General features: G+C 43.0%; 1 protein-coding gene and 1 long non-coding RNA gene across 4 annotated transcripts in view; one reads left to right on the top strand and one right to left on the bottom strand.

Annotated features, from left to right (window-relative positions):
• LOC121074965 overlaps positions 1-8,307 on the bottom strand; it is a 31,357-nt gene extending 23,050 nt beyond the window's left edge. For both annotated transcript variants that reach the window (XR_005822659.1, XR_005822660.1), the window contains exons 1-3: positions 7,572-8,307; positions 6,029-6,176; positions 93-464 (exon numbers count right to left, since the gene is read on the bottom strand). This is a non-coding gene — a long non-coding RNA (uncharacterized LOC121074965). The remainder of the gene's footprint in view (positions 1-92; positions 465-6,028; positions 6,177-7,571) is intronic.
• The window catches only part of MYO7B (myosin VIIB), a 50,001-nt gene that overhangs the window by 26,764 nt on the left and 5,679 nt on the right, over positions 1-17,558 (top strand). For both annotated transcript variants that reach the window (XM_040567630.1, XM_040567629.1), the window contains 18 exons: positions 215-442; positions 869-1,036; positions 1,617-1,734; positions 1,825-1,951; positions 2,699-2,868; positions 3,478-3,659; positions 4,426-4,553; positions 5,091-5,248; positions 5,728-5,881; positions 7,767-7,922; positions 11,203-11,308; positions 11,444-11,557; positions 12,444-12,531; positions 13,684-13,790; positions 14,202-14,387; positions 15,164-15,280; positions 16,074-16,157; positions 16,865-16,984. In XM_040567630.1, the coding sequence (XP_040423564.1) occupies positions 215-442; positions 869-1,036; positions 1,617-1,734; positions 1,825-1,951; positions 2,699-2,868; positions 3,478-3,659; positions 4,426-4,553; positions 5,091-5,248; positions 5,728-5,881; positions 7,767-7,922; positions 11,203-11,308; positions 11,444-11,557; positions 12,444-12,531; positions 13,684-13,790; positions 14,202-14,387; positions 15,164-15,280; positions 16,074-16,157; positions 16,865-16,984 (2,511 nt within the window). The remainder of the gene's footprint in view (positions 1-214; positions 443-868; positions 1,037-1,616; positions 1,735-1,824; positions 1,952-2,698; positions 2,869-3,477; positions 3,660-4,425; positions 4,554-5,090; positions 5,249-5,727; positions 5,882-7,766; positions 7,923-11,202; positions 11,309-11,443; positions 11,558-12,443; positions 12,532-13,683; positions 13,791-14,201; positions 14,388-15,163; positions 15,281-16,073; positions 16,158-16,864; positions 16,985-17,558) is intronic.

Below are 17,558 nucleotides of genomic sequence, written 5' to 3'. Positions count from 1 at the left end.
TCTCATCTTCTAACTTATATTTCTCAGTACCATCCCTCCACTTAAAAATACACACTATTGCCAAAGTGTAACTTGCACATCCATCTGCTCACCTTTTCAGGGGTTTTTGTTGTTGTTGTTTTTTCTGTCAGGAGACCAAGGAGGTTTGGGCTTGTTGTCCTTTGCTCAGATGCAAGGCAGACATGCCAGTAAATGCAGTGTCCCTTTCTTCTAGGTCTGGTCACTGGGTGGGGGACGAGATCATGTCCTAGATGCCATCTCTCAGTGTGAGCAGCTAGCAAAGGAGCAGGGCACACATGAACGCAATGCACCCTGGAGGCTTTACTTTCGGAAGGAAATCTTCACCCCCTGGCACAACTCCCAGGAGGATCCCATCAGCACAGATCTCATTTACCATCAAGTCATTCGTGGCATCCGGTTTGGAGAGTACCGTTGTGAGAAGGTGGGTCTCCTTGTTCATCCTCCTAAAAAGACAAAACTGAATGAACATTAGAAAGTGAGAGGATGAACAAAGTTTCTAATGGCTGTGAACAACTCTTCCCGTATAATGGACAATTCCTGTCAAGGTGATTATGCCAGCTGTCGTGCTGGCAGCTGTAATAGATTTTTTTCTGTAGCTCAGTTCGCGTGGCAACTGGAGGCATGTTCAGAGGAACAATTTGTGTCCCTTTGAAATATCTTTGTTAATAATCTCTTTGATTCTATGATCGTATGAAGTTAGTCTCTCCTTATGCTGTATGGCTGTCAAGAGTTATCCAGAAAAAGGTGGGGAAAAAAAACAGTTCCTAAACTGCCTTCAAGGTTGAACAAAGCTAGCTGGACTTTGCGACATTTTTCTAGGCTTCTTCTAATGGATTAATTGTTTCAGGAGGAGGATTTGGTGGAGATAGGTGCAAAATATTGTTACATCCAGTTTGGAGATTCCATCCACAATGAACTTGTGCAGAAAGTGCTCCATGACTGCATCCCAGTGAAACAGCTGAAGTCCAAGCCCCTGGAAAAGTGGGTGAGCCTTATAACCTACGCACATGCTAAGGTAAGAGGTTCGTCTGGCACTGCTGGGTAACTGCACTCAAGCACCAGCTTCTGCATCTTTCACCATTTCTATTCTATTCTATTGAGGGAAGAAGGAAAAACATCTGTTCGTCTATCCCAAATAGTTAGGACTGGGAGAGAGGAGAACCTTTCCAACCATTCTTACATATAGGGCTCAACAAGGAGCCAGAATGAACAAAGTACAGTTAAATCTCTTTTTTAAGGTTATTTCCCATCTGACAATTGAGTCAGAATGGGCACTGGATGGAGAATAATTTTAGTCTGGAAATAGGTTACCTGGGTAATTTTCATGGCACCCAGAATGTGTTATACTTTTAACCCATCAGTGGGGTTTTGAGGGAAATCTGAAATCCACATGCCTGTGGAAATCCACATGCCTTAGCTGCGTGTGGTTTGGTCCCCTGGAGACTGTTCCCTGTTTGAATTTCGCCAGGTACTCTTGACATCAGTGATAGCAGAGGGCTGCTGGGAACCTTTGGAATGAACTTGCTCTTTATTGTCTGCAGATCATGTAAATCAGAATTTACTGAGAAAAATTTGGCTATCTTTTTCTATTGCAGGCCCCATACACACAGGATCATCTTTCCTGTCAGACTGTGAAAGAACAACTTGTAGATTTTGCTCGCTTTCAGTGGCCTTTGCTTTTTTCCAGATTCTTTGAAGTCACTAAGTTTTCAGGTAATGTCTCGAGCCTAGGAGTAGAGGACAAATATAAGATCAAGAGAGAAGGACTTGTATAGCATTGAGTAGTTTTCTCTGCATTTCCAGGTCCCAGCTTGCCCAAGAACCACTTTATACTTGCTGTAAATTGGAAAGGTATCTGCTTCTTGGATGAGTCAGAAAAGCAGATCCTTGATCTGACCTTCCCAGAGATAACTGGCATCCACACCAATCGGTGAGTGCCCCAGAAATACAAGATCTGAAGAAGGCAGCCCTGCCCACGTTCAGAAAGGGGCCTCCATGTAGGAGGGAGGTGTACTTTCTCTGCCATCCCCCTAAGTGATTTGATCTGAGCCTGGAATGGTGGTTTAGCCTAAGTCTGGGAAACAAAAAGGACACGTTCTGAGCAGCCTGTAAAGGAAATACTGAAATGGCTGAATCTTCCTGATCAGTGAAAGGACCCTGCTCAACTGGAAAGGTGTAAGGAAGCACAGATGTGTAAGACAAGAATGGCCCAAATAGCATAGTTAAGCCGTCAACAGTTGTACAAGCGGGGAGTTCATATAATTCTCAAGTGTGATGGAGCTGAACAGAATAGCTGAGAGAAAAAAAGTGTAATCATTGGCTCATTCAGGGCACACATCCTTGCATCAGATCATTTAAAGCTTAGGGTCTTACATACAAGAACAATACCTCTGTGAGGATGAAAACATATTTAATTAGTTGCCCAGTTATTCCAAAAGAAAGGTGTTGTGTTATCTAGAATGAAGCGTTTTTGTACATAAGACGCTGGAATCCAAAGAACCTGAAGCACGTCAGTTCTTCAGACCTACCAAATCATGAGAAGACAAATTAGGATCTACCAATGCTCACTCTAAGGCAGTTGTCTACTACAAGGAGGTGTAGGTTCCTTGGCTGTGATTGCAGATGGCTCTGTAAGTTTTTCAGACACTCTGGTAACAAACTATTCATTAACACATAGGGCAGTGAAATCATTTGGACAGAGTTGCACTCTCATCACACTTCGTGCCGAGGAGTTTGTCCTGACATCTGTAAACAGCATTGTCATTGCTGAACTGGTGGTCATGTTCCTGGAAGGACTAAAGAAGAGATCACGATTCGCTGTGGCAATGAATGAGAAAAAATCCCAAGGTAAGCTCTAGAACTTTTCAACAGAGTAGGGAAGAAACCTTGAGAGAACCCACAGCACTTCTTTGAAAGAGCTCAGAGAAGTGGGAGAACTTCAGCAAGAGTTGCTCTGCTCCAGGATGAACGCACAGTGATCAGCACAGTTATGCCAAGTGTAAGGCAATGTGATTCAAGACCTTCACTTACAGATTAGTCTACTTTCTACTTTCTTGTATATTTTGTTTAGATAGGTGGCCAACAACTCAGCCTGCTTATAGTAGGAAGCTGGAGTTGGGTTCCCTGGAAATACTTTCCAGAAAACTTTCACAGGTGGTAAACTGGAATTTCTTTCCATGCTCTACTGCCAGCTCTAGACAAAAATTCTGTATCCATTTGATTCAAATGGAGTTCTACTTTTGCCCTCACTGGAATCAAAATCAGTCTGGCAGAGAAAATTTAAGTGATTTCTATGAAGTGTTATTGGATGATTAGCTGTATTTACACAAATCATTTTCTGTTGCTAATTGAATTCAGACCTTCGAAATACAATTCCCTTGTCTTTCATGTTGAAATGCCTTTACATTTCTTGGACTGTCAAGCCTGAACAGTACTCCCTTATTCTGTTTTTTTCAGAAGATCCTGCCATCCTGTCCTTCAAGAAGGGAGACTTGCTAATCTTGACCGAGGATAAAAGACTAGATGAAAGCTCTGGTTGGATTTATGCCCAGAATGAAAGGACAGGCAAAACAGGGAATGTATTTTTGGAAGAGATCTACATTGTTCCTTCTCTCACAAAACCCTCTAGTCAAGTGCTGGTAAGAAAGCTGTACACTCTTTGAAGAGACTGGAAGATAAACAAGTGTTAAATAGGATTAAATTTATAAATGGAAATTAATCGTTCCTCTGAATTCAGACAAGTTCTATATCTCCCAGTGAAACAAGGCATTTTATTCTGTCTTCTCTGAAAACAAAACTAAACCTAGCCCAAACGCTAAGGAGAAGACTGCATTTACACAAAAGCAATGACTTTCAAAATAATGGTCCATTCACTATTAGGGGGTTCAGTACATGGAACCTGTAGCGATTAATAGATGTGCAGTTGAATTTTCTTGCAGAAATGCTTTCCTGCAAAGTGTAGCAGGGTGCTTTAAAAGAACATGGTCTTCTAGGGATTCAACACAAGGTTTCCCATTGATCACTGTTTGTTAACAATTTTTTCTTCAGTTTTGGAGACTCAGCATATTGGTTACTGTGCTAACAAGTTATAAACTGACGAAGTGGGCAAAAAAAAAACCCACACCAGTGTTAAGCAGGTGCAATTTTAATATGCATTATGCTCTCGATAATTCCTCATATTATGATGGTTACTTTTGCTGGGACTATGGAAATCACTTCCCTGAGTCTCCTACTCCCAAGTCTTTCTTGAGCCTCTGTAGATGCTGCTTAGGAGACAGAAGATCTCCTGCAGCATACAGTACTCAAGCTTAGTATATACCATCTGCACGTATATGCTGAGTAACACTTGACAAGCTGTGCAGAGACCTGTCCATGTGACATCTGTACATGGCTGTGTCCTTTCAGAGTTTGCTGATGATGTCTCCAGACCAGAGGAGGACAGCTTCACAGAACTCCTACATGGATGAGCCTGATGAAGAGGATCTCGAAGTGAAGCCTTACACCCTGGAGGAATTCTCCTATGAACACTTCAGGTGAAGCTCCCTGTGCAGCATGGGCCCTAGGAAAGTTCTAGGCTTAAGGATCACTGAAGAACAACTAGGATGTAATCAGTTTCTGATTGGGTTTCTTCTCTTTGTTCCCTGTAATGAAGTGTAACTTTGGACATGCAGAGATTCTGTCACATGGCCTGCTTCTGTCTTTTGTCTGCAGAAATACAAAGGGACAGGTAGAAGAATCCCAGCTGGAACTTTTTATTGTCTTTCCAGCAGGCCCTGTGCTTACTTCTCATCCACTCTTCAGCACTTACTAGTTAGCACCTACCACTTACACAAAATCTGAGGGAGAAAAACTAGACTTCTAAAACTTCTCTTCGTTTTGTACCATCCTCCTTTCTGGATCTTAAAGAAGCTACATTTTCCTGGTTTTTGCTGACCTGCATAATCAAAAGGGATATGAAATCACTGTCTTGGGAAAGAATATGCTTAGAGATATCTCTTCTTGATCATCATCTATTTTCATAGCAATACTGATCCAGTAATTTTGTGTTGCCTGCACTTGTCTTCATTCAGGACTCCTGAGAAGGAATCCATTAGCAAAGCTGTTCTCCAGAAATCTCGTGGACGCAATCAGCTGTGGGCACACTCTAAGGAGCCCTTAAAACAGCCCTTGCTGAAGAAAGCATGCACAGACCCTGATCTTCGGGACCTGGCTTGTCAGGCCTTCATTGATATCCTTTCACTTTTCTTTTTGGGACCTGAGGACTCTTGGTGGAAAGATGAGCTGCTTCCACTAAACTCACCTCCACTGAGATAATACCACATCCACATTACTGGTGGTTCACTTACGTTAAGCAGAGGAGGGATGGTGTCTTTGTATGTGTTTGAATTAAGTCAGCTCTGCATAACTTAACATTTTTCCCTTGTCTACAGAGAAAAGGTTCCTATTCCTCCCAGTGCTCCACAACTGGTGATGACCTACTTAACTGAGAATGGGGGTATAGGGGTGAGTGGGATTTACTACATACACCCAGAACAGGCAGTGACTGCTGCCCAGGGAAAGGGGATGATCACAGAATATATTCCAGATCTTTCTCTCAGTATCTCCCACTCATACCTCAGCAGAGTAGCTTAACATGTTAGGATCCAGGTCAGACTTCCCATTTATCTTTCAAAAATGACCTGCTTTTGTCCTTAACAGCACATTTACCCATCATGAAATTCATGGGGGACTACCCATCAAAACAGGCACACTCTTCTGTGGAAGTCACTGACCAGATATTTGTGGCAGCTATTCAGGAAGAGGTCCTGCGGGATGAAATTTACTGTCAGATCATGAAGCAGCTAACTGAGAACAGAAACAGGTACTCACCTAAGTGCAAACAGTCTGCTTCTATAGGACCCAGGGTTCTTAAGTGCAGGTGGTGATCAGGAAACTCTGCTACACCTGTGATAGTGTGGGGACAGACAGAAGGGTGTGCAAATGGGCTGATACCTTCTGTGGGGCTCACCTTTGCAGAGCACTCAGAACCACTGACTGGCACTGCTAGGCCATGGAGTGGAACCATTATTCATCTCCCTTTAGCTGCTCCCATCAGCATTCTCTGTGCGCTATGGCCAGAAAGGTGTTACTGAAGCCCTTTTTTGTCCCAAGGCAGCCTGTGGAGAAAACATGGCATTGCAGAGAGTTCTTGGATGCTTTCAGTGACTGTTCTGCCAGCCCTCCATTTGTTTTAAGCTTCCCAGTGACAATATTTCCCTCTTACAAGCATGTAGTTCACACTAAATTTTTTACTACCAGTGAATCCTTCTGAATAGTTACATTAATTAGCTTACACAACAGGCTTGCAGAACACATGGTTACACAAGAGCCCCTACACACAGGTAAGTCTCGGAAACAGGTTGGTGTTTTGCTTCCCAACCTATAAAATGGTAATTTGACCTACTTCCAGAGGAATTGAATTGCAAAAAGAAGCTTAAGATATTAATAGAACAATTCTAATTATTAACAAAATGGTTTGTCAATTTCTGGATGCATTGTGTCACTGCAAAAGTTAGAGAAGGAGCTTCTATTTATTAGTGTCTTTTTTCTTACTGTACAAATATTAAACTTAGTGGAACTCTTACCATGAGTGTAACTATTAAATGGTAAATCTCCTTGCATGCAGTAAATCTTACAGGATATTTAATGCACAGTCTGTAACCATGGTGCCAGTGCCATTCCTGCTATACTCTACCAGTTTAGTCCTGTGGGTCATTCAGTGTTTTGAGAGCGATCACAGAGGTGGAGAAAACGCTTGAAAGGTGGCTATTTCCATATATTTTCATTAGAACAGCCACAGCAACAAACCTTTTATCCTTCCCAGGCTCCTGCCCTGTGGACTGTGTCCTGCTCTCAAACAGACACAAACACCACTGATCTATAGAGTATAAATGGGATTGAAATAGTGTTTCTTCATCTGCAAAACTGGAAAAGTAAATGGGAATAAAGAAGCCAGGACCTCTTTATTCTGCAAAGTCCTGGTGCCAATACAGAGACAGACCCACTGGCTTTCCCAAGCAACACCACTTAGCATTTTGGAGCAATCCCCAGGACACAGATGAAGTGTGTTTTGCTCCTGGCTTTGAAAGCAGAATCACTGACCACCTACAGAGTCTTACTGATGAGGGTGAGATGCCAGAAGAACTTTGGCTGGCAAATTTCACAGACCCAGAGGCTGGAGGAACTGTCATTTTTAAGAGCTGTAACTACCTCACTACACGATGTCATCTGCTTGCTCATTTATCAGAAGAGGAGCACATGTAAGGGAAAGTAAATTGCAAGCAAAGTGCTTGTGTTCTGAAAAAAGCTGCCCAGCACAGAGGGCAGGTGAATAAAAACGCCTGATATAACACAATCTAAACAACTGTGAGCTCGAACAGTAAATTGACAGTGGTTTTCGCAGAGAATAGCACCAAGGTCACTGCTGCCAAGATGACTGTTAAACTAGAGCTTGTATTTATTCATGAGATTTGCAACTGCTATGATACTTATAAGCCATGATTTAGCATTACCTTCACATACGGGCTGTGGTTGTTGCACAGAAAAGGGCTGTCAGCTCCTATGCGAAGACTCTGTTGATTTGCAGCTCTCTGCTGAATGCCACCGTGTGCCATGATGCGAGTGTGTTTCTCTTCCCTAAAGCTGGTGTGTGGTCAAAGGAAGAATTACGTGCAGCTACAGCAGAACCATTTGCTTTGCATTCACAGGTACAGTGTGACCAAGGGCTGGCAGCTTCTTTGGCTCTGCACCGGCCTGTTCCCACCCAGCAAGTCACTGCTGAAACACACCCAGAAGTTTGTGGAGACGCGTAAGAAAGAGCCACTGGCCACGGAGTGCAGTCGGAGGATTCAGACAGTGATGAGGTACACAGTCCTAGATATAGCCAACCCAAAATGTTCAAACATCATGAATCGGGTGCCAGAAAATCGCATGGACTAAAACATAAATACTCGTACTTTCCTTTCTCTCTGTACATCTTCTTCTTTGAAATGGTCATTGCTTTTAATTCTCCTAGGGACTCTGAACCACTAAGAGAGGTCCATGTCACAGTTTCACTCCTTTCTTTCAGTGTTAGCAACATTTTAAAAAGTTGAGCATTACACATAATCACTCAATTCCCAGAGCTGGGCTATGTCAAACACACTAAAAGACATGCATTTTGAAATTTAACTGTATGAGGTTCAACAAGGCCAAGTGCCGGGTCCTGCACCTGGGGCACAACAACCCCAAGCAGCGCTACAGGCTGGGAGATGAGTGGTTGGAAAGCTGCCTGGCAGAGAAGGGCCTGGGAGTATTGGTTGATAGTTGGCTGAATATGAGCCAGCAGTGTGCTCAGGTGGCCAAGAAGGCCAACAGCATCCCGGCTTGCATAAGAAGCAGTGTGGCCAGCAGGGCTAGGGAAGTGATTGTCCCCCTGTACTCGGCTCTGGTGAGGCCGCACCTTGAGTACCGTGTTCAGTTTTGGGCCCCTTGCTACAAGAAGGACATGGAGGTGCTCGAGAGAGTCCAGAGAAGGGCAACGAAGCTGGTGAGGGGTCTGGAGAACAAGTCTTACGAGGAGCAGCTGAGGGAGCTGGGGTTGTTCAGCCTGGAGAAGAGGAGGCTCAGGGGCGACCTTATCACACTCTACAGGTACCTTAAAGGAGGCTGTAGGGAGGTGGGGGTTGGTCTATTCTCCCACATGTCCAGTCACAGGATGAGGGGGAATGGGCTGAAGTTGTGCCAGGGGAGATTTAGGTTGGATATTAGGAAGAACTTTACTGAAAGGGTTGTTAGGCATTGGAATGGGCTGCCCAGGGAAGTGGTTGAGTCACCATCCCTGGAGGTCTTTGAAAGACGTTTAGATGTAGAGCTTAGTGATATGGTTTAGTGGGGGACTTGTTAGTGTTAGGTCAGAGGTTGGACTAGGTGATCTTGGAGGTCTCTTCCAACCTAGATGATTCTGTGATTCTGTGAAATGAAATCCTGAGGCGTCACTGATGAGGTCTTGACCTTGCTCTCCTTTGGTGAGGCAGCATGTCCTTATCTCCCTCATATGTGCCTGAGGATTAGTCTTGATTTTGTTGAATCTCAGTAGCACAGATCTGCACATTTGCAGCTAAAAATACTACATTTTACTCACGTGATGAGTAAAATACCAACTTTTACTTCAGTGGAGTGACACCAGTGAAGTCACTGAGATCTGCAGCGTGCTAATGTGGCTGTTGGTTTTCTGTGAAGTAAAGCAGATCCATGCCGGGAAAAGATCAACACAGTCAGTTTCTTTTCTCTGAAGAAACACAAATGAGCAAAGCCCTGAGACTTCCATGGTTGTTCACACCAGGGCACTTCTCAGAGTGCTAAGCATTACCCTTGTCCTGGTGAGGGCTGGAGCAGCAGGGCGTCCAGCCTGTGGTGCTTCCCAAGCTCTGCAGCTCTGCATGATGGGTGCAATTCAGTGCGATGCAAGGGCCATCATTTCTGTGTTGCTGGGAGTGGAAGCCACTTCGCATGGCCATATGGCAGTGCTACTCCTTAGACAGTGATGAGCTACAAGAATTAAAAGAAAAGTCCAGTAACGCAAACTGAAAGGAATTTGCTAACACAGTGGCTGCCCCCCTTGCAGTGGATAAGTTTTGGCACTGCACAATGAATGTGCCTTTGAAATGCATGAAAAAATGCATGGCGAGGAATGCTATTCATTATTCTTTCCATGGAGAAGACTGAAAATTTCCCGCCTTCCTATATCATATGCTATTCATGCTCTAAGCCCTGTTGAGCTGTATAGAGCTTCTTCAGAGTGGTGAACCAGGGAGAGGAAAGCATAATGGATTATTTTGGAGGAGAGATCTCTTTGCTAAACTGCCCCAAATCTGGAGTCTGGGGGAGGGGAAGAGGAACAAAGACAAAATGTTGTTTTCTGAGAGCATTTGCTTTCCTGCACCCACTCTTATTTTTTCTCCCTATGAGTAACCTGCTTTCCTTGGAAAGGGGAGAGCAGACAGCTCAAAGGACTGACCTACAATTACACAGAGTGGAAGCCAACTGAGCCCTTAAGTACACCTTTTCCTCCACAAACACGAAGCTTTACTGCTTCATCCCCAGACTTCTGGCTAGGGAAACAGAGAGCATTCTGATGGGTGTTAAGCAGATATTTCTTTAGCAATGAATTCCTAGCTGAGGCTGCAAGGGAAGATGGCCCTGTGCCTCCAGCCCAGGTGCTGCACATCCTTGGTCTCCTGTGGCCTCCCTCTGCAGCATGTCCAGGAATAGATGGCGATGTCCACACTCCATACAGGGCCTGTGCAGTACCAAAACACATACTGTTCAACTTGGGTTTACAGTCAGGTTTTCCTTCTCCAACTGCTACTTTATTGATTGGTGAAAAAAGTGTTTCCAAAACTACATAACTAAAGCTGGATGCCAGACTAAGCTCTCCTCCTAAGAGCTTGACTCCATGTGAGAGAAGAGTTTGGTGCAGAAGGCTACAGTATGTAACATCTCCCAACAGCCTGCCCTATGCCACTGAGGACAGGAAAAGACCAGCCGTGGAAGGTAACGTGCTAGGCTTGTCCCCACTTTAACCATACCACGGCTTTTGCACGACTCCTACTCTAGGCCCAGTTCCTCTGGTTAAAGGACAGCTCTATTCTGAGATATAATTTCAATGAACTGGGACTGTGCAGCTTCAGCACCTCATGAGTCAGTGGTTACATGCTAGTTCTTATATAAACCATAATGCTTAGAGCAGCTGTCCAAACTTTTCCAATACTTGTATCCTGAGCTGTAATATTCATTTTATATCTGTATGCAAATTTTTTAGCTGATGCAAGAGTTAAAATAAAATGGCCACTATCTTCACACTTCAGTAACAGTAAGGAAAACAGCCGCTGAATACACAGGATTGCTGGTACTGGTTAGGACGGTGCCTTATTCATACAGCCTCCTTGCAGAGTAGAACAGCCTTGTAATATACATGCTAATAAGCTCCTCAGTTTCTGCTCCTAATACAATGAATTTGCACTGGGGCACAGGTCCATTAGAGCCCTCCCCATGTCACAGAGCTAAGCATTTTAAATGGAATCTGTTGTTTGGAAGAAACACTGTTTAACTCCTAAAACATCCAGCACTGATCTCTCTTATGTTGGTGGTGGCGTTCTCCAGGAATGGCTCCAGGAAGTGGGCACCTCATCCTGTGGAGGTTGAGGCCATCTTACAGAATAACACCAAGATCTCACACAAGATTTGCTTCCCCAATGAAACAGAAGAGGTGAGAACTTACTTGTTTTCCCAGCCTTGACCATTTTCCCAGCCATGATGTATTTATGCAGGAACACGTTTCAAGATATTCAGTGTTCTTACTTGTTCCTCTCCTCTTTGTGACTAAAGTCTTGTTATCTCACAGACATTTGATGTGGGAACAAATACCAAAATCCGGACTCTGTGTCAGAACATCGCTTCCAAATTACAGCTGAGCTCCTGGGAAGGCTTCAGCCTCTTTGTCAAGATTGCGGACAAGGTAACTTTTCTCAGCTATGGCAGGGTAGCCAGACCCCCTCTTCCTCTCTTACTTCTCCTCCAGGCTACCTAAGTAACCATATATGAAATGAAGCAACAGAGCCAGTCATTACTGCTTCTGTCATGCTGAAGGGATACAACCTAGTCTAGAAATTCTAGCACTTGACACTTGAGTCTCCTGAAGAAGCTGGATGGAGATGCAGAGTTTCTATCAGTCTACTGGTACACACGTGGTACTAAAAGCAGAGGACATAGCTTTTCTTGCAGCTGCTAGGATGGTAGCAAACTGCATGTTGCATACTGCTGGATTCAGCCTTTCTGAACTCAGGCTTTGCCCAAGAGATACGCTGTATATCTGCAGTACTCACTAGTCTTAGGGAAAGCAGTGGCTGACCAGCACCAGTTGTTGCTCTCTAGTTTCCCAAAACTTGCCTTCCCTGAAGTCTGGGTAGGCTGCTTTGCTGAGAGGTCTCTTCTCTCTGGAACTGCTTAAGGATTGTGATTGTGGCAAAAGCAATACTGAGTCCAAGCACAGGGAGTTTCTGATGTGCTGTGTTCCTGAGAAGAGGAACCCAGTATCTGTCAATATTTTATTATGAGATAGCTAGGATAAGGTAGGCATCTTCAGCTTGACTTCAGTAAGGAGGTTGGAAGGAAAAAAGCAACAGAAGATGGAATAAACCTTCCCATATGAAACGGAAATCGTGTAAGTCCTCCTCCTTCTCCTGTTTCTCCACTTGTTATCCCTTGCCTCTGTCTTTCCTGCTGTGATCGTGCTGTCTTGCTGTAGAAAGGGAAAGAAAATACTTGCGTATGTGGGCACAGGTAGTATTTTATACAATCTACTAATCCTTCTTTTCTCCCCTTCATTGTTTGGCGTCTTCCAGGTGATCAGTCAGAATGAAGCAGACTATTTCTTTGACTCGCTAAGGCAGGTGACAGATTGGAACAGGAGGAATAAACCAGTGAAAGATGGTAAGGGGAGTACCAGCACGACAAGAACCTTTGTGAAATGATGTGTTGAACTGGAAAAGCAGCAAATTTACCCAGTAGGATTTATTCCATCTTGCCAAATGTGTGACAAGGTTGTCTTAGTACCATTTTTGTTTGTACATACACAGTTCCTGCCTGCACCAGCATTAAGATCCAGTGACCTCATGCAGCCAGCCACTGGCTGTCAGAAACACCAAAATATCTTGTCTGAGGATTTCTGCATAAATTTTAAATTGGTACAAATTATTCTTTGACTTGTTGCATCCAAAACACACATCTGGATGTATGCATGTTAGATAGATTGATCCTGCTTATAATTCAAGGCTCATACATTGCCAGATCAAGTATCAGCCAATACATGTAAATAGGTTCTTTACAGAGTGTCATTCCCATTCCTTTGGTCATTAGAAAATTGCTGTCTGCATTACTACCTGGTGATAACCAGACCACAAGTTGTATTGCTAGAGGAATGTGTTTTTAGCATAAAAAAATATAACAGTAATGACAGCAATTCTTTCCACTTCACCCCCATGTATAACTTGCATTTTGAAATCTACAGCAAACTCAAACTTGCCTCAAATTTCATATTCATTGACCCTGACCTTTGCTTATTTCAGGACAGTGAGGTTCAACTTCCAGAAGCACTAGGTATCTAAGACTTTCTAGCTTCCCTCTTCTCCCCACACCTGATGCAGCTGTTAGGATCTCTGAAAAACACAGCATAAAGATGTCAGTGCACTAAATCACAGTTCATTTCTGTAAACACATCCACTGGGGAATGTACCAGCATCACTGTAACGTAATTCAAGTGTGCTGAAGATCAGCAAATAGCTGTCACAAGCAGCAAGAAATAACAAACGCTCATATTGTTAGGACCCTCAATTATTCATCCACCTCTGAAGAGTCTAATGCTGCACCTCAGATCACTGCATGATGGGTGTCCAGGAACTGACAACTAGTCACAATTCCTTGGCCATCTAAAATGTCCTTTTCTGTGCTGTTTTTGTTGTTGTTTGTAATTTTGTTGTTATTAAAAGCAGAACTGTATTTCTGAAGAAACTCACAACTGGAGTTCCACTCACTGTGGAACTCTACAGTGACACAGAGGACAATGACAAGATGTTGTTTCCTTAGGGGCTGCTATGTCTGTGGCTTATGAAGTGTACTTCATGAGAAAGCTGTGGTTGAACGTAACTCCTGGGAAGGACCTGAAAGCTGATTCAATTTTTCATTACCACCAGGTAACCAGCTCCCTAAAGTGTAAATGTATCAGCAATAAGCCAAGAAATACTCCCGAAAAAGTAAGCCTGCTGGAGTATTACCCTCTCACTCACCAAGGCCTACATTATAAAGCCTCCGGAGGAACACCTCTGGGGAGCACAGTTCAGACTCCGAAGCAGATTTATGTTTTATTGTTCATGCCTTAGCTATACAGTTATGTCAAGAGCACAGCTCCTTAACCTAATTGTTCCTTGGACACGCTCATTTTCCTCCATGACTGTATGGAGAAACTCCAGAAGGAGCCAAAAGTTCTTGGAATGCCCTTGGAATGTGCTTGGTGAGACCCACACCCTGACCTCAGAGTTTTAGTATGCATAAGTCAGTGTTTGCTTCAGCCCTTTCTGTCTGGATTCAGAGCGTGTCTCTTCCAGGAGTTGCCAAAGTACCTCAGAGGCTACCACAAATGTTCCAAGGACGAAGCTGTCCAGCTGGCAGGGTTGATTTATAAAGTGCGCTTTAACAATGACCGCACACAGTTGGCAATCATCCCCAAAATCCTGAAGGAGCTGGTGCCAGACAATCTGCTCCGAGCAATCTCAGCAGATGAGTGGAAGAAGGTAAGAAAAAGCACTTCTTAAGGCTTTTATTATTCTTACTATTTTAATAGAGCTTTATGAGAGAAGAAATACATCAATCCACACTACTTTTTTGATATGAATCTTTGAAAGCACTGTAGAGTGATGCTGTTTTGCCACTTATGATCTAGATGCAGTCATCATCTCTACCAAACCTTTGAAAGATATCTGCATGCCTGGGACTGCTTTGAGATGTGCATTTTTCTTGGACATATTAATCTCTTTTCTATGTCCAGAAGAAGAATTAGATATTGAAAGTCAGTGATGGGCGTGGTGATTTGAGGACCTTGTACAGAAACCGAAAATTAAGACATGCTAAATATTTAAAAGGTTGGCCAGCAAGTCAGTGACCTTGCACTGTGTACATGCTACTCACAGCAAAAGGCTCTTTTCTTCACCAAAAGGCAAGAAAGCTTCAGCACATACTTCAAAAACAGAGGGAGGGTCCCCCCTAAATGTTTCAGTAGAAAATGAGATCTATGTCTGCTGGGAACACTACTACCGCCTCTCTGCCCTGGAATCTGTTCCCTTGAGCTCCTGGACTTCCTTCACACAACTCATTAGTAAGAAACACTGGGGAGGTTCTGGTCCCACTTTGCCCCATGGCATGGTAGGCGACTGATTTTCATGGTCTTCTGTTGCTGTGGGCACAAGACTGACCTTGCTGATGGTCTGATGCCTTCTCTAGTGCTAATGCTAGACAGTGGAAACGTGCCTGTCTCCAGCTGACTCGGCTGTGTATCCTTTCTTCTAAACAGAGCATTATTGCAGCATATAGCAAACATGAAGAAAAAACTGTGGACGAGGCCAAGATTGCCTTCTTGAAAATAATATACCGGTGGCCAACATTTGGATCAGCCTTCTTTGAGGTGAAGGTAGGTTTAAAGGCCTGTATGAACAGCTTTGGTAGTAGACCAGCACTAGGAGATATGGACTGACCATAATAAAGTATCTGTGTGAGAATTCATTATAAAACTGGGTTCCCATCATACCCTGAGGAAAATGCGGTTCCTTGAAAATGGGGAGATAAGTACTTTATCCCTTCCGAACAACGCCTGTTACTTACTGGCTGTATTGGTTCTGGAAGGGGCAGAACTGCCAAACGTAGGAGTACACTGCAAAGAAATCATGCTGCTACATGCACTGTTGAGGAATGACCAGTTGTAAAACACAGTCGTAGTACAAATACCATTATATCCAGTTGTAATACCCAATATTATGACTACATAGCAAATGGGGGCGGGGGGAGCGTTATATAGATACTGTCTTGTCATTGTTCTCCACAACAAAATGCTGCCCAATCTCCTATTTCTGGGGTCTGACTTTGTATACCTGCAGGGATCATTCCCCCTTTTTTACCTTTAATTTCTCCTCATTACACTCCTACCAGACTACTCTGCAACCAACCATTAAGCCTACTATCAACCTAGGAAATAATGGACCTGATTCTGCTTTTATAGTAGTGAGTTACATATCTCAAGTCATAATTATACACCAAGAAAAGTCATCCTTAACAATAGTTACATAATACTGAAGAGCTTCAAGTTTCAGTGTTTATTTGGCAAAGAGAACAAGCAGTGCTGGGCGCCGTTAGGTGTGTCACCACACCTAATACAGATAATTTTTTCATGTTTTCTGTTTATTTTCTGCTCTGTTGCTCATTTATAGCAAACCTCCGAGCCAAATTTCCCAGATATTGTGCTGATTGCAATCAACAAGCAAGGAGTCTCATTGATACATCAGAAGACAAAGGTAACAGTTGCTTCTCAAGAATCTAAACAAGGGTTTCACTGACACTCCTAATTTAGAGACAGCAACAGGACCTTCTCCTCAATGTTAGAAGAGGATAGAGTCCAGTCTCTCTACTCATTTTTTGCGACAAACTGAAGAAAATGTTATAGCCTCAGATCACTTCTTTGCAGTTTCTGCACTGAAAAGGGAACAGTGTAGAGTGTCTCTGAAAAAAGAGATGGTAATAATGATGGACCTACACAAAATGGTAGCATCAGGTTGATGGATGATATACTAGGGAGCCTGCTTCAGAAAAATGCTCTGCAGGAAACACAAGCTATCTAAAAGATCATGTCAAATGATGGTGTTTACCAGCCCTCTAACCTAGTCAAACTGTCTGGTCTTACCAAGCTCCCAGGCAAAAACATTTATAAGTATCACTATTTGCTTTTCATAAGAGAATACATATCCAGTGAGTTTTAGATTATTGTAAATATGATGGCAGTAGGCTAAGGAAGGAAAAAAAAAACATAATAAGAGGAAGTCTCTTAGAGTGATTAAGACACATCTGTGTGGTGAGAATACCATATACCACTAGTGTGGATGCGAGACCTACCTTGATCCACTGCATAGAATGCTTTTGCTCTACAGGTTTTTGTATATAACAGCCTATATTCATTTGAGAAACATTGCACAATTCAGTTAAATCAGTTTGTTTCTCCTTACAGGAAATTTTAACAGTTTATCCCTTTAACAAAATCTCCAATTGGAGCAGTGGGAGCACGTACTTTCACATGACAATAGGGAACCTGGTACGAGGAAACCGGATCTTATGTGAGACATCTCTGGTAAGAAGGATTTTGTTAAATTACAGACAAGAGCTTCCTATTTTTTTCTTTTAAATCCAGACCTGTTACAGAACAATGATGCCAAAACAGACCATTAAAACCAGTGCAGATACAAAAACATTTACTGTTAATGTCAGTATAACTGCAGTTTAGAACCAGTTCAGTGCTATGCAATGCTATCTGATGCAAAAAGCAAGCCACAGAAATGAAGAAAAATAGTAAATTCCCAAGTTTTTCCCATACATCAAAATTCTCTCTGTTTGGGAAAAACGAACGACTGCACTTATCCACAAAACTACGTAAGAGGATTTTCATCTTCTGTGGTTTAATCTGCTATACAACAACATCTTGTAAGGTTTTCCTCTTTTAAATGAATGGTACCGACTCTTTAAGAACTGTTATCAGACTGTTCAGACTCAGACAAGCATCATTGTATTGATATTTAAAGGTAAAAGGTAAAATTGTGAAGAAAACTTTAAAACACTTAAGGTCTAACTTCTCTCACAGAAACCCTTGGATTCCTAAGTACAAGATGTCAAGCTACAGTGTCAAATTTCGGTTTGAACGACGAGGA

Source organism: Cygnus olor, chromosome 9, assembly GCF_009769625.2.
Source record: "Cygnus olor isolate bCygOlo1 chromosome 9, bCygOlo1.pri.v2, whole genome shotgun sequence".
NCBI classification, from domain to species: Eukaryota; Metazoa; Chordata; class Aves; order Anseriformes; family Anatidae; genus Cygnus; species Cygnus olor.
Note: the sequence above shows the minus strand (reverse complement) of the source record. Positions and strands in the feature narration are given on the sequence as shown.